The 27,765-nt window shown below is 34.6% G+C and overlaps 1 protein-coding gene across 1 annotated transcript; it reads right to left on the bottom strand.

The window, feature by feature from the left end:
* On the bottom strand, positions 1–27,765 carry TERB1 (telomere repeat binding bouquet formation protein 1). Its single transcript, XM_027516370.1, has 17 exons — positions 27,680–27,765; positions 23,423–23,533; positions 23,117–23,245; positions 21,159–21,290; positions 20,005–20,065; positions 19,795–19,910; positions 19,571–19,693; positions 14,956–15,108; positions 13,459–13,590; positions 11,956–12,081; positions 10,698–10,855; positions 9,548–9,897; positions 8,230–8,294; positions 7,839–7,934; positions 4,356–4,505; positions 3,988–4,053; positions 1–365 (listed from the first exon to the last, which is right to left on the bottom strand). Exons 1-17 carry the CDS (start codon positions 27,720–27,722, stop codon positions 178–180), a joined length of 2,199 nt encoding a protein of 732 aa, XP_027372171.1. The 5' UTR covers positions 27,723–27,765; the 3' UTR covers positions 1–177.

Genomic DNA, 27,765 nt, shown 5'->3' with positions numbered 1-27,765 from the left:
TCCTGTAAGTTATTTTAATAGTCTGATGAGCTACAGCATCACAAAAAATAATTAAAACAGTATCCCCATTGCCACATTTCCTGTCTCATGAGAGTGTCTAAAAATATTTTAAATTTTGTATTTTTAACACACTGTTTTTCAAGGTGTCAAACTAAAAACTGACAAGTCTTCTTCCAATCAAGGAGCCACATGCTTGGGGCATTTGGTCAGCCTGTGGTATTTGTGAGCAAGGTCCACAGCCTTCCGTCCTTGTTGAAAGGGGAAAGACCACAAAATTAAATTCCAGTGATTTCCCATTTTCTTAACTCCATTGAAAAGGTAATTTATTTCTTCTTTGGTAAAGTTTTTACGAATTCTTCTTTTCTCTGTAATTAATGAGAACTGTAGAATATATTAGTACTTGCTAAAAAAAGAGATCTTGAGAATCAAATAAAAACTTATTCTAAGGATATGGATTACACAGTGAGAAAACTTCATGCCTGGGCTACTCATCATATGGAAATCCACTTCAAATGAAAACAAACAAACAAACAAACTCTGAGCACCTACTATCAACCTAGATGCTATCACTGTGATCCTGCAATAATTGTAACTTAATCTTACGATAATCAAGAAACACAAAATTTTATAAACATTTGGTTGTTAACTCTTTCAACATTTCTGTGAAGACAGTGAACCACTTACCTGTCTTACAGCTACAGTCTTCCCAAAGGGCTCCATAACTTCATAGAAAAGAATATCAACACTTGTTACTTTAATTATCATGCTTGATTAATATTTTTAAAGGATTAAGGGTCTCTTTTGAAATTTGACTTAAAGAACATGTTCTTTACCTATATGAGGGCTCAGCTTGATTAAAACTAAAAAAAAAAAAAAAAAAAAGCAAACCAACCAGGCTGCACAAGGAGGAAGTTTTATCTGGTTTTTAGGGGTAATTTCTACAACAGAAAGAATACACAGTTGGTATCCGTAAACAAATATTTTCTAGTCATGATTACCAGGAAATACTCTTCCTTTAAGGCTTTTAATTCATTGTTAATGCTGATGAGGAGGAGTTTTTGTATTTCCAAATAAGGCTGCTATTCACTCTAGTAGGACCTGGAATAACTGCTGGGACAACCTTAGAAAATCTTGCCTTTGCAGGTCAGGACTGTTAGTCCATCTCTCCTAAGATAAAAGCCACAGTTCAGATCTCTTAAATCAGAAGAGAAAAATCTTAGCAGCAGAAGGCCAAGAAATCAATGAAACAATGTCTAATTATTATCAAATGGTATTGCTTAGAATGTCAGATTCATGAAGACTGGGATTTTTGTCTGTTTCACTCACCATTATGTCCCCTGTGCCTAAAATTGTGTCAGACACACGGGAGGTGATCAATAAATATTTGTTGAAAGAAAAAAAAAGTTACTACTGGTAAAAAGTGTTTTAAAACTTATCACTGGGACTTCCCTGGTGGTACAGTGGATAGGAATCCACCTGCCAGTGCAGGGGACACGGGTTCGATCTGTGGTCTGGGTAGATTCCACATGCCTCAGAGTAACTAAGCCAGTGTGCCACAACTGCTGAGCTTGTGTGCTGCAACCACTGACGCCTGTGTGCCTAGACTCTGTGTTCCACAAGAGAAGCCACCTCAATGAGAAGCCCATGCATTGCGATGGAGAGTAGCCCCTGCTCTCCGCACAACTAGAGAGTGCCTGCACGCAGCAACGAAGACAAAGAGCAACCAAAAATAAAATCATATATATTTAATATATTTTAAATATAAAATTAATATATATATATATAAATTTTTTAAAAACTCATCAATGAAATTACTTCTTACTTTTGGGTCTACTGGAAAACTGTAGTTCTCCAAGAAATAGATGATTTCAATTTGACTTGCTAAATGATCTCAAAACTCATTATAATCAGAACCAGATGGGTTATTATATCATTCAGGATATTGGGTCTTGGGGTGTTCATGTAGAGCCCATCCCCACTTTTCTACTGCAGTTGCCATTTCAATGACTTCTAACTTAAATTAACATCTGTGCTCAACTCCTCAAAGGTTTCTGCAGCAGAGTAGTGGGCAGCCTACAAGGGGAAACAGCTCTCTACATCACAAGGCTCCCTTCTGTGGCTTCTTTAGTGCTCTTTTTTATACTGATTGGGCATTAGAAGAAAACAGGGGGAAGAAAATAGCAGGGTAAAGTAGGCAAGAAGCCTCAGTTTTAGACTTATTTTTCAATCCATCCTAAAAAAGCCTTGTCCCCAAGACTCTTTTAAATACTTAGATGCTGCAATGGTCCCTTCTCAAAAGAACAGTCTCAAATTTGAGTGTAACCTATAACCAAATGAAAGGTAATGAATGTCTCTAGTATGGAAGGGATATTTATTAAGAGGGGGAAAACAGTACATCAAATATTCCTGGCCTACTTGTAAAAGAGATATGCATGCATACTAAGTCGCTTCAGACATGTCCCACCTTTTGTGATCCCATGGACTATAGTCTTCCAGGTTCCTTTGTCCATGGGATTCTCCAAGCAAGATTACTGGAGTGGGTTGCCATGCCCTCCTCCAGGGGATCTTCCTGACCCACGTCTCCTGCCTTCGCAGGCAGGTTCTTTACCACTAGTGCCACCTGGGAAGCCCCATAAGAGATATAAGACCAATCTAATCCTCCAGATGCCTAAATTTGAAAAAAAGCAGGCCAACTTATTATTTGATTTTAACTAAGCAGTTCTAACCTACAAAAAAGATGTAGGTGTTTATGAGTTGAAAATGATTCTAACAGTATTTAGGATCCCTTTGTATAATCAATATATAGGAATAATTATGTATATTTCATGAGGTTCTGCAAATGACTTTACTATGAAAAATGATTATCAAATATTTTCAGTTGTTTTATATTTGCTTTTAAGACATGCTGCTGAAGAAATTCTATTGTTAATTTGATGCCAATTCCTTGTCAAAGACAAGATTTCCAACTGCAACATTTCTATGGAAAAATATGTATTTTCTAACAGTTTCTACAGAAAATATTACTTCAAAAAGTGGGCTACCCTATACTGGTATTGCACTTAATTTTAATTTATATGCAGAAATTTTAATCTTGAAAAAGACCCAGTTATAAAAAGTAAATTTGAAATTTCTTTCAAGGTTTTGGCAGTGAAAATGGCCAAACAAAAGTGAGTGGCAAAATGTTTCCTGGATGGATCAAGTCCAGACCTCTTCACAATAAATAACAGAATGACTCTATAGTTACTAATGGCTATTAATTTCTAGGTTACTTTGACAAGTAATGTACTCAATTGCTTACTCTTATTCTGCAGGTACTAATTCCATATGAACAGAAGAAAATGGTAATGTTCTTTAAGTCTCATGATAAATTTGAAATGGTGATAAACCTGAACTGTTAACCCTGTAGTTTAAAAAAAAACTATAAATTAACTCATAGTTTGAGAAGTATATTAATTTTTAAGCAGGGATCTAAGCTTTATACTATTTGTCTTTTCAATTTTGATTATCTGAAGTGCTAAAATAGAAATGTGATACAGAGGAATGAACTGGGGGTTCTGAAGAAAGACAAACTTGCATTTGAATCTAAGTCCTGCCATTTGCTCACTGGCAAATTTTGGCTATTCAGGGATTTTCCTATTGCTATGCAACCTAAAAGAAAAGAAAGTAAAGTGGAAATAAAGTAATACCTTATCTTACAATTTTATTTTATGAAATAAAGGAAATAATGTCTATAAAACACCTAATACATAATGGGTTCTTAATAAATGTTAAGTTTTTCCTGCTCCTTCCCCAGCTAGAAAGCAAGAGATGAGCGAGTGGCATGAGGAAGGGAGGAGCGAAACCTCTTTTCTCAGGAAATATGACTCTTATCAGAGCCAAGGGTTATTATTTAGAAGCCATTAATGATGTGACTGAGAACAGTCATTGAGCTGTTCTATTTCAGGAATATATGAAATTTATATTTATTTAAAAATTAAGTATATTCACTTATTCTTCCAGGGGTAGTAGATTCACTACTGAGTTGACGTCTTCTACGTGGGGTCAGCAGAATTTCTGAAAAATACGAAAACATTTAGCCTACTTAAAGTATTAATCTGAGTAGTATCACAATTCCATTAGTATGATATTTCCTTTTTCCCCCTTCTAATGGGACTCCTTAGGTGGATTAGGAAGAATTTTTAAACCACCAGAGACTAAATCTACTCCCTGGGAACATTTTAAATTATGGTTGCTCAGAGACAGATTTTCTTTTCAACACTTTTTGTACCCTTTAGCTTTTAATATACTTAACGTTCTAGATCATAGTTCAGAAGGTACAGTCATAATTACAGTTTTTAAACTGCTGAATTAATTACTTTTGTTACAGATAAGTGATTTCCTTAGTTCACTTTTATATCTGTCTTCAGCTTCCACAATGACTTTGTGACGATCACATTGGTATGGGCAACAGTGCAAGAGCTTGCTAAAATTTCGACTATTCAGGGATTTTCCTACTGCTATGCAACCTAAAAGAAAACAAATTAAAATGATGCATAGATGTTATAAAATATTTAATAACAAATTTATGAAAGCAAATATCTTTATGATAGTAACAAGTGAAATCAGGAAGTTAATTATAAATACATCAAGAAACTCAAAGCCACATCATATGAAAAAGTAAAGACAACAAATACAAGTGTTGCCACAGAGGTGTAAACACTTATGGTGATATAGGAAAGGAGAGTCTAGCTTGGTCTAATTCTGAGCAGGAGTCACTGTCAGGGAAGATATCCAAAAGAAGTGACCCTTAGGCTCAGTCATCTTTTTTTTTTTTTTTTTAATATTATGGAACACTTCAAATACATGAGAATGAATGGAAAAGAATAATGAACCACCATGTTTCCATCATCTAGCTTCAACTATTCTTAACTCATGACCAATCATATTTTATCTTTCTCTACCTACTCAGCTCTGCCTTCCTGTACACACTGGATTATGAAGCCTGGAAGTTGCATTTGAGTATTATTTCATATGCATTCTCAACAGATAAGAACTCTTTAAAAAGTACTTATTTTGTCTTATTTTTTTAAACAGCAAAACCACTATCACACCTAAGAAAATTATGCTTAATGTAATCTAATATCCAGTCAATGCTCAATTTCCCCATCATTTTAAAACTTTCTTTTTATGGTCGGTTTATTTGAATCATGATTCAAACAAGGTTGACCATTACATTCAGCTGATACGTCTCTTGAGTTTCTTTTAATCTATCAATTCTCCTCTCTTCCTCTTTGTCATTTGCCTGTTGGAGACACCAGGTCATTTGTAATGTGCAGGTTCCCAAAGTTAGGGTTTTGCTGATTACATCCTAGTTGTATCCTTTAAAATGTTCCTGTGTGCCCAAGAAACTGTTAAGTAGATCTAGATGACTGATCAGATTCAGATTAACTTGTTTTTAGTAGAATTCCTCTCAGGTAGTACTGTGGACTTCTAACTGCATCATATTAACAGACACATAAAGTCTGACTATCTTTTTTTAAATTTTAACATTGATCAGTAGCTTCAGGTAATGTTAGCCACATCCATACATTATAAGGTACTCTATTTGCCTGTCACCTAAAGGAAAAGTTAGCCAGACAAAAAGTTGGCAGGGATGAAGACATTTTAAATACAAAGAACATTTTCAAAAGCACAGAAGAGTGAGAAAGTGTAGTGTGTTCAGACAATCATAGGTGTCATGTGTGGCTAGAGTATAGGTATGAGAAGTGTGGGAGAAAAGTTGAGGCTGGTAAGGGTTGCCAGGGGCCAATCAATAAGAGTCTTGAGAACCATCCTAAGGATTTTTAGCTATCTTCAAGTCAATGGGAGAACTGAGGGATATTTATCAAGCAGGGATATGATGTAATTTGTCTAACAGAAAGTTCAGCTGAAAAGTAAGAGAATCAGTTGAGGGATAACTCAAATAGTCCAGAAAATAAATGTGGGGATTCTGAAATACAACATTTGCTGGGAGAAGGCAGAGATTTCTGAGGTAAAATTGATGAATAATGAGCTATTAGGGTAAAAGACGGAGAAGGCAATGGCACCCCACTCCAGTACTCTTGCCTGGAAAATCCCATGGACGGAGGAGCCTGGTAGGCTGCAGTCCATGGAGTCGCTAAGAGCCGGACACGACTGAGCGACTTCACTTTGACTTTTCACTTTCATGCATTGGAGAAGGCAATGGCACCCCACTCCAGTACTCTTGCCTGGAAAATCCCATGGACGGAGGAGCCTGGTGGGCTGCCGTCTATAGGGTCACACAGAGTTGGACATGACTGAAGCAACGCAGCAGCAGCAGGGTAAAAGAGATGTTTAGGACAATGCTCAATTGTGATAGATCGAATGGCAGAGTCTGGAATAAGCATGGCACATTTTGGGTAGAACAGATGTACAGGAAAATTTTACAAGTGGAACAAGAACAAAATTCCACACAATTTTGAAAGCCAGGCAGAGAGTTTGATTTGGTGAGTTACAGAGGAGCACTGAGGGTTCTTTACCCTGGTAACATGATAAAAAGCACACGAGGAAGAGAAGTTAATAGCACTATGCATGACTTGGGGGTTGGTGAGACTTGAGACTGAAAGACTGCTGCAGAGTTGCTGGAGTAATTGAGGCATTAAGGAAAAGAGGCCTGTGTGGGAAAGAAAGAAAGAACCAAATCTGATAGACTAGAAATAGGGGGTGTAAGGAGAAAAGATAGTTATAGATGACTCAATGTTTGAAATTTGGGGGGCCAGAAGAATAGTGGCAATATTAACAAAAATGAAGACGCTGGAGGGAGGGCAGTTTAAGAGGGAGAAAGTTGTTGTGTTTTGAATATATTAAACTTGAAATAACAAGATATTAAAGTGAGTATGTCCTGGATACAGGTGGAAATGGCAGAATGTGGCTATAACCCAAGGTACAAGTGAAGTGTGGAGATACAGATTTGAAATCATTAGTAAAATGAGAGATGATACCAAAAAGTATATGTTGCAGCAGAGTTGAGTAAGTGCTGTAGATTATTTAGTGGGGGAAATACCTGCAGAAATCTGGCAGGAGGAGAAAGATCAAGGAATAACAGATGGCTCAGTAGTAAAGAATCTGCCTGCCAATGCAGGAGACAGAGACACAGGCTCGATCCCTGGTCAGGAAGATCCCCTAGAGGAGGAAATGGCACCCCACTCCAGTATTCTTGTGTAGGAAATTCCATGGACTGAGGAGCCTGGCAGGCTATAATCCTGCAAAGAGTTGGACACGACTGGTGGAAAACAGAAGAACAGTAGTATTTTGAGCCTAATGTGGAATAGCCTCAATTTTCTCCAAAGGGCAGAGTGTGACAATAATAGTAAACAAAGAGCAAATGCTTGGATATGAAGAAGAAAGGATGGAGTAGGCACTGAGGACCCCGAAGAAAAAAGAAATAATGGGACATGGAACACTAGAAAAACTTATAAATTTACTATAAATATAATAGACAGTTAATGTCTATGATTTTCAGAACATAATCCAGAATATATACCTATTTATTGACTCTCTGAAAATACAAAAAATGTTTACCTTACTCAGTAAAGCTAAACTTATAGATGGTGACAAAAAGAGAATTATAAGGTAATTTTTAAAAACTATTAGCTGTGTTGACGCATATGAACAAATATTGGGAACACAGGCTACTGTAGATAAAAGGTATTAATTTGCATTTTTTATGACACCCATGATTGTTATTTCTCCAAAGGGAATGAAGTTTAAATCACACTGGTAGAACTATTACAAATTCTAGTTAACTTATGTCATATAAACTTTAATTATGAAACAATTACAATTAAAAAAATACTTACCTGAGCATCTATACCTCAACATTTTGGAACAACTGTCTGTTTCTAGAAAACTGATGACTTCTTTATTTATTATATCTGAACATAATGTAAATGGATCTGGAAAAAAAAATGCAAAATGCAAGGTATTTTTGATTAGTAAAAAGTATGTGACATTTACAAGATTTATTAATTCTGAAAATTTTTATAAACTGTAGCCCAGGACTACACATCCGTCATCCTAGTGGATAAACAGAAAGGTTCTGGATATTAACAAAAGGTGACTGAAGCACTTAGTTTGAAAGAGAGGTAGAGGCATGGCTTATATGTCAGAGAGAAGATATACCAATGTACATTTTTAGCTATATCACTTGAATATGTTCAACAATCAAAGAAGAAACATTTTTAGTCATACCTGTTACTGGTAAGTGTTGCTTTGTGTTTTGGGCAACAGGAGTTGGGTGTTTAAAAATATGGTCTCTAAAAGAAAACAGACACAAGATTACTATAAGTAAACACTGGTGTGTGAACAAATGTTTCTATATAAGCAGAGTTTGGCAGACAGAAGGAGCTGGCACCAGGATCTACCAAAACTCACCAAATTCTGCCCAAGTATGGAATGCAGCAGTTACATACAACCTTGTTTCTAAAAGTGGAGTTAATTATTATATATAAATAGATAATAAGGACCTACAGTATAGAATGGGAAACTAGATTCAATATCTTGGAGTAATGTATAATGGAAAAGAATCTGAAAAAGAATAGTAAGTGAATCACTGTTGTACAGCTGAAACATTGTAACTGTAACATCAACTCTACTTCAATTAAAAAAAAAAAAGTGGAGTTAAACAAGACTCCAAAGGGCAATAATACCGATGTCAGCAGAAACATGGGGGAAAAAAAAGGAAAATAGGAAAGAAGAAAAGCAAAAAAGAGGAAATAACAAATTCAGTGGGCCAGAGGGCAAGAAGGCTGGCGCAAGAGCATATTTCACTAATTCCCAATTCTACATCCCTAAGAAATCAAGTTAAAATTACATGAAGAATGGTTTGGAAAAGGAAAAAGGGAATGTGATGATATAATCCATCTTTCTAACACTTGGTTTACCCTACAACCTCCCAAAACATAGCAGCATCCTCTTCAGTCTCCCTCATAGTCCAGTAACTATCAGAAGAGCAGAACGCAAGATAGGTTCTTGGAAGAAAGCCTATGATTCCAGGTCCAGCCCCATAGGCTACCCGTGAGGGAGAAAGAACATGTACAGGAGAGGAGGTACAGGGAACAAATGAAAAGGTGAGCCTAAACCAGATCTTATTCACACCTTAACCCCATTTATCAAATTAAACTTACAAACTGGCTTTTGCCAAATTGCTGATTGAGTATCAATATGTGCATCGTTATTTCAGCTATAGACATTCAGTTTAAGTTTTCTGAGTATCCCTTCTAAAATTCAAATCTGACTGTGCCATTTGATTTAAAATTGTCAATGGCTCCTTATACCTTGTAAGTTAAAACAGAAAATCTTGCGCATGACATGCCAGACCCTAGATGAATTGGCCAAGACTGTCCCATCCAAACCCCTTTCCCAAAACTTCCTACATTAGGTTCCTCCCCAAAACCATGTTTTATCATTTCTGTATCCCAGTGCTTAAAGAGTATAGCACATTGTACTACAGGCACACACACACACAAATGCTGAATAAGTAAATAAAAGTTAGAAACAATTATTATACCTTGACTGAGAAACAAAGTTCTTTTTTTCAGAAGTTGTTTCTTCACATAGGTTTTGTTTGCAGCTTGAATTGGCTGTACATAAAGTCTTATTTTGCCCACTCTCCCTATAACAAGCATTAACTGGATTTGCACTCCGTAATACCATCTTCACTTGATCATCATTTGTACATGCTTTAGACATGACTTTATGGGACTTAGAACCATGTAGCTTTCTAGCCTGGCTTTTATCTTTATCCTCTGCTTTGGGAACACCACCGCTGCTATCTGCATGGAGGTGTTTCAGTGTATCTTGAATATTTATGTTCACAGATGAAACATTATTCTTATAATTCTCTCCTTTTATATTTTCCTATAATGTAAAAATAAGTAAATAATTTCAAAATAATCATTTGTTTTATAATCCAAATTACACTCCCTTTAAATAATATATAAAAAGTTTATGATTGTCAATAGAATATACATTATAAAAGATGAAGTTTACATTAGGGAGAAAGGGGACATTGGATAGTCAGATGGGAACATATATCTCACAGTTTACACAAAAATAAAGTCAAAATAAGTCATGTATGAATAGATTCAAGCAGTTCAAACACCTGTTGTTCAAGGGTCAACTATTACTTCTCCATTCTTTCTCTTTCTCAAACCCTTACTATATAAATGATAGATCTCATGACTCTATCCTCCATGTCTCTTATTTTTTCAGTCATTATTTCCACTTTTTAAAATATTTATTTTAAGCTGCTCTACAGTTGTGGCACCTAGGCTTCTCTGTAGTTGTAGAGACCAAGGTTCTGGAGTGCCTGGGCTCTGCCGTCTGCAGCAAGAAGGCTCTCTAGTCGTGAAGGCCAGGCTTAATGCCCGCGTGGAATGTGGGATCTTAATTCCCTGACCAGGAATTGAACCTGCATGCACTGTATTGGAAGGCGGACTCTTAACCACTGGACCACCAGGGAAGTCCTTCATTTTCACTTTTTAAAAATATTTTTTTTCTGTGTTCAAGGATGATTCCTCAAGTATTACTATTGAATTTTAAATTTAAAACCATAAAAATAAAAATTAAATTTGTAAGAAAAATATTTTACCCTCCAACTTCTATTATTAAAAAATTTTTGAAAAAAGTTCTGTATTATTTGAAACAAAAAAGCCAACCTCATTTCCTTCTGTTTCAAGTTCTTCTATTCTGTGTAAAATTTCCTTTGCTTTCTTCCAATAATCTTCAAGATTCTTCTCTTTCATATTTATGTCCTTTAAATGCTCTTCATTTTTATCAAAAGAATATTCTCCTAGGCTTAGAGATAACTTCTCAGCTTTGAAATATGGAAAAAAAATAGTGAGTTTATCCATTACTAGAAATGCTATTTGAACACTTGAAATAAGGACAAACTCATACCCCACAACCCCTTCTCTAAATTTTGCACATCCAAACCATCTTAACTGCCTAATTGGTAACGAAACTAAGTGGAAAGAAAGTGCTTGGCAGAAGTTGAGGACCCGAAGAGTCATAAAATAGACTTTACTTTTCAGAATTATAGGGAAAAAATAGCATGAAAACATGTTATACCAGGCATATAAACATGCTCAAGTTTATGCATACTGGTTTTAAAGTATTTTTTTAACACAGTTTCCACAACTGTGGATTATAGGTTCCTTCCTATAATTTTAAATTTTTTTACGTATTGTGGCTGCAATTTTCCTTTCAAAAGACCAAACTCCTTTTCAGGGCTATTTCCGCTATGCTCCAGCCATCAATTCTTGGATGCTCCAGGTTGTCTCCTCTCACAGGACCTTTGTGCCTCACTGTTGCTTATGCTTGAGACACTGGACCAAGACAAACTCCCTTCTTTTCACCTAATTAACTCTACATTCAGATCTCAGGTGAAAAATCACTTCCTCCCAAAGCCTGTTCTGCTCCAAGTCTAGGTCACTGTCTTTTATTACAGGTTAAGATCTGTGCTCCATCCAATCTTAACCTTTGCATTAATTTATAATAATATATTCATCTACTTCCTATTTCTCCAGTTAAACTGTTCTATGAGCACATAGACTGCTGTACCTTATCACTGTCTCCCTAAAGCCTAGCACAGTGCCTGGCAAATAAGAGGCACTCAAATATTTTTTAAATAAATAAATGAAAGTACTTTATATTATGATTTAATCCTAAGTCACCTGTAGCCCTCAGATTTAAGTCCTACAACTAAATCTGTCCACAGTGCATTAAATAAGTGAATTATCTATACTGTTGCTCCCTTCCACAGAAGTTTTTTTATATGCTGTAATACTCTAGCTGTCATGTCAAAATTATATAATCTACTTTTCAAATGTAAGAGGAGGCTGGGAGCTAAAAAGCAGATGTAAATTCTCTTTCAAAAACTTTGGTAGGCATTTTTTTAAGTAATAGTAAACTTACTAATTTTTTTGCAGTTGTGAAGCACAAAAGTGGCAGCTTTGTTTAGTTCCTCACTCTGAGATTCAGTTAAGGCTTGTATCATGAGTGGAAGGCCATTGTTTTTAAAAAAGTCATACTGATTTTCCTCTGGAAAACACATCAAAAATTAAAGTAGAAAATAGTTATTTCATCTTTCTTTTGGGTGTGCCATGGGGCTTACGAGATCTTGGTTCCCCAAGCAGAGATCAAACTGATAGTGAAAGTGCCAAGTCCTAACCACTGGACCATCATGGAATTCTGAGAGTTATTTTATCTTAAACTATATGCATGAGGTCATAATTCTTTCTTGTGATAATTATCAACATAGTTCAAATTTAAAAATACAGAAAAACAAAGTTTCAAAAGTATTTTCAATTTAGAAAATAATCTACTTACATAAGATACCTACGTCTCATAAGTGATAATCTGTGAAATACAGCCACAGAGTAGTGTCATATCTCATAAGAGTAAATGAACTGTCCTCACTTGGTTTAAAAAAAGGTTTAGTTGCCAATTATACCGCAATTAAAAAATAAAAATTAATAATTTTAAAGGTATGCTGCTAAGTCGCTTCAGTCATGTCTGACTCTGTGTGACCCCATAGACGGCAGCCCACCAGGCTCCCCAGTCCCTGGGATTCTCCCGGCAAGAACACTGGAGTGGGTTGCCATTTCCTTCTCCAATGCATGAAAGTGAAAAGTGAAAGTGAAGTCGCTCAGTCGTGTCCAACTCTTCACGACCCCATGGACTGCAGCCCACCAGGCTCTTCCATCCATGGGATTTTTCAGCCAAGAGTACTGGAATGGGGTGCCATTGCTTTCTCCGTTTAAAGGCATAGTAAACCCTAAATTATATACAGGTGAAGAGAAAGTATAGAGAAATAAATGAATGGAGAGAATGGAAAATGAGGGGAGAGAGCAGAAGAAGCAAGAAAGCACAAAGAAAGGGAAATGGAAACATGGGAGGAGGAGAGAGAGAAAAGTGAAGAAGGTTGGAAAGGAGGCAAGTGAAATGGCAGGAAACTAGAGAGGGAAAAAATGAAAGGGGAAGAGAAAAAATAGGAGAGAATGATAAATAGAGAAAGAAAGATAGAACTTTTTGAAGATTTTCAACAAGGGAGAACAGGATCATATCTGTGCAGCAATGTGAGGAATAGAATGAAAAAACGGAGACAGAAGGAAGAGGACACAAGAAGGACTCTCTTGCAAAAACCCTGATGAAAGATGTTGAGGGGCTAAGGGCTTAAGTTGGGAAAGTAGCACTGGAATTGAGTAGAAAATGATAAGGAAGGATAAACAGATGTATTCATAGAACCACAGGTCTTAGTGACTGACTGAATACCATGGATGAAGAAGGATGAGGAGCAATGAATGACTGGCTGGGGGACTAGGAGAAAGGCAACAGTACTTTTAAGTTGGGGAGGAAATAACAGTGTATTTCCACTCTACTGTTTTAATTAACATGCTAAATAAATCCAGTACTTACCACAATCCTCTGTACAATGACCAAGAGTAAGTATGACACTAAATTTTTCTCCTGAATCCAGATTGTCAAGAAGCAGCAATGCCAGAAGTTTTGAAACAATGTGGTACTTGGATAATACAACACCAAAAGTAGCTTAAAAAGGGGAAAAAAAAGAACAAGTACAAACTTACAGCTTCTCCCTACCTATACATATTTTCCAGATATTACATATACTATTTTTCAGATCTTATCCTGGGAGAATGATATTATATATCTACATAGTATCTAAAATTCACATCTCATATAACATGTAATATATATGTATGACTATAAACAAATGCATTATAATAAGATGGAGGCTTATAAAGCCCTCATTAATTCCTCTTCCCATACTAAAGACATTATACTAAAGCAAATTTTTTGAAGGATGCCTTCTCCTAAGTTGTCCTGTATAGTGCTGTGAATATGAAGTAATAATACTACCTTCCCTAAAAGCTGCTTACTCTCATCTTACATACCTTGTCTTATCTAGACTGACAGTATAGACCTTCCTATGTAATCAATTCCTGCCTGTCATTGAAATACACTACTAGCTGGTCGTGGTTCTATTGATGTTAATGATGCAGTGAAGCATACTTGAATCTATACTGAGATGTGAAAAATTCAAGAAGTTACACTTCTCATGGGTTGTTGTTGTTTTTTTTTTTTGCAGTTTTTAAAAACAGAGTTCAGAATCCAATAGTCCTGATAGCAACAAAAAGGTTGTGAATTCCTCAGAGGACTATGTCGTAATGATTTTTTTATCTCTAGAGCTTACATAGAGCCTAGCACATAACTGAATTTTTAAAAAATGATCTACCATTTTTTTAAGTTATTTATGAATTTCAAGAACTGCTTATTACAAAATTTGTGGACTATCATTCTTCAGTATTTGTACATGTGAGAAGCAGCTATGAGTTCTAGTCTAGTTCAGCCACTCAGTTGTTATGGTAGGATGAGTCCAACTCATACTTAGCAGATAGAGGCATACCTTAATTCTTTACATCATTTTTTAAAATCTATAGCCATAAGTTCTAGTCTGGTTCAGCCACTCACTAGTTGTGGGAGGATAAGTTCCTCTCATACTTACTGGATAGAGGCATACCTTAATTCTTTATCTCATTTTTTAAAATCTATAAATCGGACTTTCCATTCCCTATGTCTCCAAAATGTCCCTTGATTTCTAATCTTTTTCATTTAATGCTGCTTTGTAAGTGAAACAAAGATTTAAGACTGACAGACTCTTCTCTTGATTCTATCATCAAATCTGAAATCAGAAGACCTAGATTTGAATCCTTAAGGACGTCATAACCTCCATGAGAAAATAAGGAGTCGGACTAGATAATTTCTAAGTTTCTCTCCCCCTTATGAGAAACTAGAAGTCCAATCCATGTTTGTGTTCAATACCATTTCAACACTCACCATGCCAAATTCAAACAAAATGCAACTGTGGAAAAATTACTAAGCATTTTCACTCACGATTATCAGCGATGCATGCATCCACTGTCTTTGTCACCACCACTGCAAGTTTAGCACTGAAAGGAGTCTTGTGTGAATCAGATTCCAGTTGCACAAGAACTTGAGACAATACATCCAGTCCACCCACAGATATAAAGTATTTCTGAACATAAGCTTAAGGAAAAAAGTAGCAGAACTATTAATACTTCAAATAAGACAAGTATATGGTTTCATTAAATTAACTTGTACTAAATATAACATTAACTTGACTTTTAAAAATACTTACTAAAAATCCCAAAATTAAAAGAATGAAAAATCTAATCCTTACCTATGCATGTACATAATCACAAGACTGATTCTATTTACTTATACAAGAAACTCATTTCAACATAGTACAACCATATGTATAGTATAGTACTTCTTTCTTGTATGTTAGACATCTCATTTCATTGATCAAGAACTGGTAAATTTTGCAAGAATGATATTAAACTCAAGTCCTACAAGAGCTATAGATTCATTTATTTAGCTTGGTATTACAACCAGCAAGCTGCCTATTTTCTGAATTCCAAAATAACTCATTCCTCAGATTGGCTAAATCAACAAAAAACAAAGTAATTTAACTGTTTCAAAAAAACCCCACATATTTCATCCATCTTATTTAAGTAAGCCTAATTCTTTTACTTCTTAGAGCATAAAAGTATAACATATTACTGAGAGTCATAACAACTATTCCAAGCAAAGATTCAATGACAGATACATTTTTTAAAAGCCTTCAGTCTTTTGTTCCCCTGTTGAAAATGATTCTGATGGGTAAGTACCCCATGGGTCTATGCATTCAATAGTCTCTATAGCCCCTATCCAAGCAGGGGACATATAATCAATGGATATATGGGCTAATGATTATAATTCTGTGATAAACCTTCTTTCCGGTCTACCCTAGAACCACAAATTGAGCCAGGATGATTTAAACACAAAAAGTACTTTTTATATTAAAATTGTTTAATAAAACACAAAGCTCTTAATCTAAAAAAAATCATGTTCAAAAATTTCTATATCTGGGAACAGACTGTTAGGAAATGTTATTTAAGGCTATGTAAACATTTTCAGTTTCTCCAATTTCCCTGTGGCTTAGATAGTAAAGAATCTGCCTGCAGTGTGGGAGACCCCGGTTCTATCCCTGAGTCAGCAAGATCCCCTGGAAAAGGAAATGGCAACCCACTCCAGTATTCTTGCCTGGAAAATTCCATGGACAGAGAAGCCTGGTACACTATAATCCTGCAAAGAGTCAGACACGACTGGTGGCAAAGAGTCGGACATGATTGACCAACTTTCATTCATTCAGACATTTTCAGTATTACAGGGACTCCAAAATAGGTTTTACTAAAAAGTATTTTCAATTATATTCTATGTAATGAAAAATCAGACTTATAAGCAGAACATCCTAGTCTACACTTGTACAGAGTATTTAAAATTGTAGTTCAGTCACTAAGTCGTGTCCAACTCTTTGCGACCCCAGAGACTGCAGCATGCCATGCTTCCCTGTCCTTCACTATCTCCCAGAGTTTGCTCCAACTCATGTCTATTGAGTTGATGATGCCTCTAATCTATTTCATACCAATCCACTGAGAGTAATATGTTCCTCTATGTATCATTCATTTAAATTGGTATTTAAAGAAAGAGGAAATGTCAAAGCATCATGGAAATAGGTTTCAATTTTTGAAATTATATAGAGATATGTTCCTTTGCGTGTGAGCATGTGAAAGACAACTATTTGCTTTAAATATCTGAATATAGATATACCACCAGCAATGTGTGAGAAAGTTCTAGTTGTTCCACAACCTCAATATTTAATGTCACTAGCCTTTTTACTTTTAGTCATGCTAGTGAGTGTATAGTGATATCTCCTTGGGGTTTTCCTGGGCACAAGTTCTTTATCAGATGTACATTTTGCAAATATTTTCTCCCAGTCGATGGCTTGCCTTTTCACCTTAACAGGAACTTTTGAAAAATAAAACATTTCGATTTCAGTGAACTCCAAATGATAATTTTTTCTTTGGTGGCTCATGTTTTTGTGTCCTAAGAAATGTGTATCTACTCCCAAATTATAAAGATTTGTTCCTGTTTTTGTCTAGAAGTTTTATAGTTTATTTCTTATATTGAGGTATATAGATCATTTAAAGTTAATTTTTGTAGATTGTGTTAATTTTGTATACCAACTTCCCTGGTGGCTCAGATGGTAAAGAATCTGCCTGCAATGCGGGAAGGTTCAATCCCCAAATTGGGAAGATTCCCTGGAGAAGGGAATGGCAACCCACTCCAGCATCCTTGCCTGGAGAATTCTATGGACAGAGGAGCCTGGCGAGCTACAGTCAATTGAGTTGCAAAGAATCAAACACGATTGAGCAACTAACACTTCACTTCACTTCATACTGTATAAGGTAAGGGTTGATATTCATATTTCACAGATAGGTAAATACTTTTACCAGCATCATTTATTTAAAATACTACATTTTCTAACATAGAGTTACCATGGCATCTTTGTAGAAAATCAACCATATATGTGTGTGTGTATGTGTGTGTGTGTGTGTGTGTCTATTTTTAGGCTCTCTATTTTGTTCCATTGATCTATACCTACACTTACACCAGTACTACACTGTTGATTACTGTACAGTACATATTGAAATCAAGAAACATTAATTCTACAATTTTGTCCTTCTTCAAATAAATTTTACTATCCTAGCCCCTTTGCATTTCCATGTAAATTTTAGAATCAACTTGTCAATTTCTATAGAAAAGCCTGCTGAGATTTTGATAGGGAATGCTATGAATCTAGAGATGAATTTGAGAAGTGACATTATGACATAATTGAATCTTATAATCCATGAGTATGATATCTCTCCCATTAAGTTTTAATTTTTTTTTAATCTCAGCAATGTTTTATAGTTTTCAGCATATATATATTCCACATATTTCACTAAATATATCCCTAAGTATTTTGAGTTTTTTATATTATCATAAATGATAGTCACTTTAAGTTCGTAATTGTTTCCATATGACCTTGTATCCTGCAACTTTGCTAAAATCACTTATTAGTTTTGTAGCTTTTTGTAGATTCTTATACAATCAGGTCACCTATGAATAAGTACTATATTTTCTTCTTTCTTTTCAATCTCTATGCCTTTTATTTCATTTTTTTGCCTTATTGCACTGACTTGGATGTCCAATTAAATAAAGACAGTGGCCATCCTTGTCTTCTTTCCAATCTTAGGGGAAAAGCATTAAGTCCTTCACCATTTAAGTGTATTAGCTATAATATTTTGTAGAGGCCCTTTATCACATCGAGAAAGTTCCCTTCTGTTCCTAGCTCACCTAGGAACAGACAATCTTTTGTCATGAATGTCATGAATGAGAAAGTTCCTTTCTGTTCCTAGCTCACCTAGGAACATGACAATCTTTTGTCATGAATGTATGTTAAATTACGTGAAAAGCTTTTCCTACATTTTTGAAGATCATATTTTCTTTTCTAGTCTATGAATATTGTGAATTTCCTAATGTTAAACCAACCTTGCATTCCTAAAATGAATGTCACCTAATCAGAATACATTATCCTTTCTATATTTTGCTGGATTGATTTGTCAATATTTTGTTACGGGTGTTTATATCTATATATATATAGGATATTGGCCTATAGTTTTCTTGTAATGCTTTTTTCAAGCTTTAGTATGGAAATAACGCTGGCCTTAAAAGTTTGTTGGGAAGTATTTTTTCTACTTCTACTTCTTGAAATAATTTATGTAGAACTCTTTTTCCTTAAATGTTTGGTAGAATTTACCAGTGAAGCCTTTATGACCTAGAATTTCCTGTGTTAAGGTTTTAAACTACAAATTCAATTTCTGTGTTAGATACTGAATACTCAGGTTATATATTTCTTCTTGAGTGAGCTTTTGTAGCTTGTCTTTCAAAGAATTTGTCCAGTTCACTTCAGTTATCTAATTTAGTGGCATAAAGCTATATTCCTCATAATTTGGGCCTTCTCTCTATTTTGTGATTAGTCTGGGTAAAGGATCCATTTTACTGATCTTTTCAAAGATCTAGTTTTTGGTTTAATTTATTTCTCTATTCTGTTCTTTTTATATTTCATTGATTGCTAATGTTCTCTTTATTATTCCCTTTGTTATGCTTACATTGACTTGTTTTATTATTTAGTTTCTTAGGTGGAAACTAATATAATTGATATGGGACCTTTTTTCTTTCCTATGCAAGCCTTTCCGTCAAAAATATTGTGTTTTCATCATCATTAAATTAAAAACATTTCTAATTTCCTTTGTAATTTGTTTTGACTCATAGGTTTGTGTTTTTGTTTTGATGTGGGTTTTTAGTATTTTGTTGCTTAATTTCTAGATATTAGGAACTTTTCTAGATGTTTTATTTTTATTAATTTCTAATTTTTTCAGAGAACACTCTATGTGGGTTTTTATAGTTTTGCTATGTTTTTCTATGTATAAGATTTTAACTTATACAATAGTAAAATGCATCCAAAACGACCCAATTTACTTGGAATTCATTAATTAATTCAATAGGTTATGCTTTGAAATATAGTTCTTCAAATAAAGCCTGGAGAATAATGAATACTTACTGTTATTTGCAAGAGTGAGTCCAATAAATGAGCAAATAGGGCGAATTATCTCAGCTTTCATGCAATTTATCAGCCAGTCATTAGCATGCGTAAAAAGTGAGCAGCAAAGCATTTGATTTTCATCTGAAAGGGATAAAGGCAATCATATTTTAGTATACTTGGAAAATATCAGCTTTTTATTTGTTTTTAGTCTTTTTTTGTATTTAAATATTTGAGATAATTACCATTTTGAGGATTGTTGACACAGACACACAGAGTACTACACACTGAAGACCACAACTGATAACTCTGAAAAGCACTTTCATCTGACAAATTCAACTCATATTTTGAAAGAACAGTCCTATTAGGTTAAAGAGTAAAGAAAGTAATTAATACATATGTGTTAAGGTATTAAGCTATGAATAATTAATAAGAAGAAACATATATTTACTTACTTGAACAACTGTGATAGAACTGAAATACAACCTGTTTCTCTCACAAGTGTCTGTCCAGTCCCTTAAAAAAATTGCTATGTATTACATGAAAGATTTCTGTTTAGAAAATAATTTTGCACAAATGGAAAACAACATTTAAGCAGTACTTTTAATAAATAACTTTCAGCCATTTTAAAGTATTATAAAGTACAATACAGAGTTAAAGTAGGTAAAAAATATATAATCAAGATTATTATGGAAAATGTATTACTTATGCTTAGAGAATGACAGTATTCAAATTTCCTCTAAAAATCACAAAACATTTATTTTGCATAGTTCTGTATTATAGTACCAAAATATGCTCCAAAATAGAAAAAAATAATTTAAAATATTAAAAACTGAAAAAATAAAATCTAGAAGCATTTAAATGCATATAAAATTTCTAACAATTTGAAGATCTAAATAAAGCAACAAAAAAATAGCCTTTAGCCTGAGCAAGAGGTATACAGGAACACTCTATATAATATCTTTGCAACTTTTTGTGAAGCTAAGATTATTCCAAAATAAAACTAAAACAACAAAAGCAAAGTAAAACTTTAGCCAAGAGCTACATGAAATTTAAGGTCATTGCTGACTGATATAATGACCTTAAATCTGATGATAACTGAATGGCCAATTCAATGGAAAATCAACCAAATAAATTCATTAAATGGGGCTTCCCTGGTGGCTCAGCAGTAAAGAATCTGCCTGCCAGTGCAGGAGACGTGGGTTCGATCCCTGGGTCAGGAAGATCTCCTGGAGAAGGAAATGGCAACCCACTCCAGTATCCTTGCCTGAGAAATCCCCTGGACAGAGGAGCCTGGTAGGCTATAGTCCATGGGGGTCACAAAAGAGTTGGACATGACTTAGTGTCGAAACAACAACAATTCATTAAATGCTTCTCTTTTGCTTTTAATCCCATTCCTTTTCAATGCTAGTTAAATAATACAAATCACTTTACTATTTTTTAAATTAATAAATATTAAATAATTAAAATCATGCTGTATTGTCTTTAGAACCAGTAGTTCTAAAAAGTTAGTAAGGTTTTAAAAGGCACTGACTAGAATAAAAAGATTAATACTGTCCCAATTTATTATTTTAAAAAATATTTCTATAACATAAGAGAATGTACTTACTGTTATTTGAAACCAGAACCAAAATAACATAGACAGACATTCTTTTCAAATTTGTGTTTGAATCACTGTTAGATAAGAACCAAGTTAAGTCTTCAAACAATTCTGAAGTACACAAAGTCTGCTGACAGTAAACTGAAACATGAAAATATAATTTTAATTTCTATGTACTAGCACAAACAAGTTTTAAAATATGCTGAACAAAATATAAAATTGCCATTATGGATGGTTCTCAACCAAGTCTCATTTCACTGACATTCATCAGTCATATAACAAATTCTGACAAATTTAAGTGCTTACTCAATTAGCAGACCAAAGAAGCAGTATTTTAATCAGAAGGACTTGACCTAGCTCTAAAGCATGTATTGCAATCTCATAGAATTTTCAGTAACTACATTTCAAAATTAAGCCTAACAAAAATATAAGATAAAACATGACCCAAAAATTTGAGAAGTAACAAAATGTAGCCAAAAAAAATTAAGAAAATTCAGAAACCTGCTTTAGAAAAGGGGGTAAATGATAGTTGTGCTATTTTTAAAGACTCTTCTAGATATAAAAATATCTTTCCAAAAAGCAAAAATGATACCTACCTGATAAGGAGGGGTTCGTTGGTGATAATCATGCAATAAGCAGAATTGTAAAACATAATTTGAACACATATATCCAGTGTCTAAAACAGTTTTTAGACACTCTCAAAGGCAAAGACAATGTCTTATTTATCCCCAGTGCCTAGAGCATAACTTATTCTCAAAACAAGTGATGAAGTTAATGGATGAAAATATAAGAATATAAAGTTATTTGACAAATTGATGGTTTAGATTTAACTTCATTTCAGGTACACTACAAAAAAAATATTTTTGTCAGCCACACCCAAAACATGGAGAAGGAAATGGCAACCCATTCCAGTGTTCTTGCCTAGAGAATCCCATGGACAGAGGAGTTGGCAGGAAACAGTCCGTGGGGTCGCAAAGAGTCGGACACAACTGAGCGGCCAAGCACCCAAAACATCTTTATCCACATACAAGATGGTTGTGGGTTACCTTAATATTCTGATTCAAGTACCCAAATATACAGACAGTGAACAGAATAGAAAAACTAGAGATAGACTCACTAAGTGATAGTGGCTGCATCTCAAATCAATGTGAAAAAGATCTACTTTACAATAAGAAGAGTTGGGATAGCTGGATTGCCACATAAAACTGGAACCATTCATCATCTCATACCCCAGGAAAATACAAAAAGAATAAAATATGCAAAAGTAAAAAATAAAGTCACACAAGTACCAAAAGAAAACGTGGGTGTATTCCTCTATAATCTGGGAATATGGGAAAACTTCCTCTGATTCAAAATTCAGAAACAAGAAAGGAAAAGAATGATGAATTTATTTTTATAAAAATAAAAAAACTTTTGTATGGCCAAAAAAAAAGGGGGGGATAAGCATAGTAAAAGACAAAAGTAAAAAAATGTTTCCAACTATTGGCAAGAAAAAAATTATGAAAGATTTCGAAATGGATGATAACAAGTACTGAATGTCCTATCTAGCCTTCTTTCTAGATTATTTGTGCCTTTTACTGTCTTTGGGCTATTTCATAACTCTAGAAAACTGATAGTGACCCAAGTTATTCTTGTCCACAGAAATGCAAAACATTTTGACCAGTAGAATGCAACTGATCTTTGACCTGCAGACACTGACTAGTTATGTACCTGTTCATAATATTCAGCTTTCCCAAAAGTCTACAGCACTGTTTTTTGCCATTACTTTTGAAGCAGTTTTAACATTTTACTGCTTCCCTCATTAGTTAAAAAGTTAAATAAAATATTTGGCATGCATTAATTTAAATAAAACATTTGGATAAAACTATCCAGACATGTAAAAAATTTAATTCTAAAATTATACTTCAATAGTTTGTTAAAGTAAAACACAATGCTTAGGAAAGTGAAATAAAGTTTTCATATTTTACCATTTTGCTCTGCAACAGCTCCTAATGTATATAAGGCTGCTTCTTTTACCATACTATGTTCACTTGACTTTGCAAGATTTTTCACAAACATCAAACCACCAATTTCCCGAAAATAAAGACCTGCATTACCTGTAAAATGTGCAGACAAAACAAAGAAGATTTATTATAATTATTCTTTTAAGGACAATAAATCACATGAACATAGTAACATATAAAATAACTGAATAGAAGAGAAAGAACAATGCATATTTCGTATATCACAATACTACAAAGAATCACAAACAAAATTTCACTATCACGTCTTACTGTTTTGTTGGCAAATTGAATGAATAGTAACCAAAGCTTCCTTTTGTGAAAAAGCATTGTCCATTTGATACTTCAGACACTCCAATAATAAGTTCAGGTCAGTCTTCACTTCTAAAGAACAAAAATTTCATTATTTTAAACATTTCCTTTCAAAAACTAATCATTTAAGTTTCACCCTCAAAATACATATTTTTGTTTTTTAAATAACATGTATTACTTTTTAAAAATCTAACAAGGACTAAAAATATGTAAAAGAAAGATGCTCCTTAAATAAAACAACTTGAAATGAGCTTCTTATAATTATTTGATTTTCCCCTCACACAAAATATAGGAAAAGAAAATATAATTATTATTCTCTTTAATTAAAGCTGCTGCTGCTGCTGCTGCTAAGTTGCTTCAGTCGTGTCCGACTCTGTGCGACCCCATAGACAGCAGCCACCAGGCTCCCCCGTCCTTGGGATTCTCCAGGCAAGAATACCGGAGTGGGTTGCCATTTCCTTCTTCAATGCATGAAAGTGAAAGGTGAAAGTGAAGTCGCTCAGTCGTGTCTGACTCTTAGCGACCCCATGGACTGCAGCCTATCAGGCTCCTCCATCCATGGGATTTTCCAGGCAAGAGTACTGGAGTGGGGTGCCATTGCCTTCTCCGGTAATTAAAGCTACTTTGGTTTAAATATTTATTTAGAATGAACTGAATGAAAGTGAAATACAGTATATTAGAATTGGTGGGATGTACTAATTGCCTGATGGTCCAGTAGTTAAGACTTAGCACTTTCAGTGCTGGGGCCTGGGTTTGATCCCTGGTTGGAGAACTAAGATCCCACAAGCCATGAAGCATACACACCTCCAAAAAAAAAAAGAATTTGTGGGATGCTACTAAATCAGTGTTTAGGAGAAATGTGTAATGCTAAATGTCTACATTATAAAAGAAGAAAGTCACATATTAATGATCTCAGCTTCCACCTTAAAGAAACTAGTGAAAGGGTAAGGAATAAGCAGAAGGAAGGAAATCATAAAGATCCAAGCTGAACTGCAGAGCCGGGTCTTTGAGGACATCAGTAAAACCAATAAACCCCTAGACAAACTGATCAGGAAAAAAAAGAGCAAAGATAAAAATTACCAATATCAGACTGAGACAGATGCATCAACATAGCTTCTAAAGATATTCAAAAGATAATAATGATCATGTACAACTTCATACCTACAGATTCAATGACTTAGGTGAATGGACAAGTTGCTTCAAAGAAACAAATTACCAAAACTCGCCCAAGAAGAAATAAATATTATATATATATATATATATATATATATATATATATGAAACAGATTGAAATCATAGTTTAAAACCTTTCTATAAAGAAAACCCCAGGTTCAGATGGCTTCATCCGTAAATTCTTCCCAACATTTAAGGAAGAAATAATGTCAATTCTACACAAAGTTTTCCAAAAAAGTTTCAAAAGAAATAATACTTTACAACTTATTTTAGGAAAGTATTATTTCCTCATTCTAATATTAAAACTAAGTCATTAGAAAGGAAAAAAGAAAACTACAGACCAATATCCCTCACAAACATACATGCAAAAAACTCTAAACAATTTTAACAAGTTGAATTCAAAAATAAATTAAAATAATAATGCATCATGACCAAATGAGTTTATCCTAGGAATGCAGGATTAGTTTATGATTTTAAAAATCAATGTAATACAACAAACTAAAACAGAATACGTCATTTAGTATATGCAAAAAAAGCATTTGATAAAATAAAATTTCATTTCTGATCTAAAAAAAAATTCAGCAAACTTGAAATAGAAAGGAACCTCCTTAACCTGATGAAGTATATCTACCAAAAACCCTACAGTAAATATCATACTTAGCAGAGAAAGAATTCATTCTTTCTCCCTAAGGAACAAGACAGAGATGTTTACCATTGTACTGGAGAAGCTAGCCAATGTCATTCTATTTAACATTCCATTTATCATTGCACTAGAGAGTCTAGCCAGTGCCATCAGGTAAGAAAAAAGAAAAGGCATCCAAATTGGGAAGGAAGTAATAAAACTATCAGTATTCACATACGACATGGCCTTCTATGTAGATAATCTGATGGAATCTGCAAAATAGCTACCGAACTAATAAGTGAGTATAGTAAGGTTTCAGAATATCCACTAATATGCAAAAATCAGTAACATTTCTATATACCAGCAATAAATAATTGGAAACTGAAACTCAAAACCAATGCCCATTAAAATGGCATAAGAAATATGAAACACTGGAAGTTCCCTGGTGGTACGGGGGTTAAGACTCTGTGCTTGCATTACAGGTGGTACAGGGTTGATCCCTGGTTAGGGAACTAGGATCCTGCACAAGCTGTGGCCAAAAAAGAGAAAAAGAAGTTTTACTGGCAAAGATGTGAATTACATACACACTAAAACTAAAAAATACGGTGAGGTATTAAAGAAGACTGAAATAAAGGAAGTGATACACCTTGTTCATGGGTAAGAAGATTAAATACTGTTAAGATGTCAGTTCTCCCCCAAATTGATCTAGAGATTCAATGCAATCCCAACAGGCTATTTTGGTACAAGTTGACAAGCTGATTTAAAAATTCATACGGAAATGCAAAGGACCTAAAATAGCCAAACAATTCTGAAAGAGAAGAGTAAAGATGGAAGACTCAACTGTCTTTAATTTCAAGACTTAATACAAACCTACAGTAATCAAGAGTATAGTATGGCATCAACAGATAAACAGATAAATGAAACAGAACACAGTTCAAAAATAAACCCATATATAGGAGTGGCTATTTTTTTTTTAAAAAAAAGGCAATGTAGAGAAGCAAGCATAGCCTTTTCAACAAATGGTGTTGGAACAACTGGATATTCATATTCAAAAAAACAATAAAACAAAGCTTGAATCCATTATTCACACTGTATACAAAAACTAATTAGAACTGTAGTTCTAAATGTAAAATTTGAAACTATAAAACTTAAAAAAAATATATACATATATATTTGGCTGTGCCACATCTTAGTTGTGGCATGAAGGATCTCCTACCTTCTTCTGGAATGTGGAATCTTTTAGTTGGAGTATGAGGGGTCTTTTCAGGTGCAGCATGCAGGATCTTGTTAGTTGTGGCATGCAAAGTCTTAGTTGCAGCATGTAGAATCTAGTTCCCTGACCAGGGACAGAACCCAGCCCCCTACAGTGGAAGTGTGAAGTCTTAACCACTAGACCACCAGGAAAGTCCCTTCACAAATTCTCTTATCTCTGTACCTCTTATACGATCCTTAACATTACAACTACCCTCTAGTTACTGCCATATATCTTCAGATAAGCTCTGAAGAAGAGCAAGCTATTCATGGGAATCCCTGGTGCCTCAATGGTAAAGAATCCGCCTGCGATGCAGGAGACGTGAGTTTGATCCCTGGATCAGGAAGATCCTCTAGAGAAGCAAATGGCAACCCACTCCAGTATTCTTGCCTGGGAAATCCCACAGACAGAGGAGCCTGGCAGGCTACAGTTCATGGGGTTGCAAAGAGTTGGACATGACTTAGCAACTAAACAACCACCACCAAGCTATTCATACTGTCTCCAGATTATTTCCCACCCAGACCTCAATATACTGCAATCTGGCTGAAATCTATTAAGTTTACTATTGATAAAACAAATTAAGTCCAGTGGATACTTCAGTCATCATCTGTGACATTTAAGACTGAGCCTCTTGGGTATGAGGGTAATGAGAATGCCTTTCTCAAAGCATTCTCATAAGGCTAATTTCCCAAATACCGCATTCCTGTCTCTTTACCTTTCTGAAATGTTTTTCTTAGTCTTTTTTGGGGGTGGTCCTCTTCCTCAGCCAAACCCTGATGTGATGGGGTCCATCGGGGAGTACTATTTCCCAGCCTATTATATTTTAGTATTTCCTCTCTGGTTAACCTCCTCCATTTCCATGAATTAAATTTCCATTTTTCTGAAGACAAGTCTGAAATTTGCTGGTGGTCCTCTCAGGTTTCCACTGTTATTACATATACCTCCATTGAATCAGCTATCATATGGTATTCTAATTATCAGCATGCCATCTCCCATTAGAATGTCAGTTTCCTGAAGTCAGTGTGACTGGTACAGACTAGATGTTTAATAAATATTTATGTAAATTACTGAATAATTCTTTCAATTCCTGGAGCCTGTCAGATAATCTGCAGTATATTCCACAAATAGACTAAAAAACAAATCCCAGATATATGATCCATAAATTTCTCACCTTGTATTTTCTTTGTGTCCTCACTTTCCATGCTTGTCTGCATTCTTTTTCCTTATATTTCATCTATAAGATAAAGGTATTCTCTC

This window comes from Bos indicus x Bos taurus, chromosome 18 (assembly GCF_003369695.1).
Source record: "Bos indicus x Bos taurus breed Angus x Brahman F1 hybrid chromosome 18, Bos_hybrid_MaternalHap_v2.0, whole genome shotgun sequence".
Classification (NCBI taxonomy): Eukaryota; Metazoa; Chordata; class Mammalia; order Artiodactyla; family Bovidae; genus Bos; species Bos indicus x Bos taurus.
This window is presented reverse-complemented; position numbering and strand designations above follow the sequence as displayed.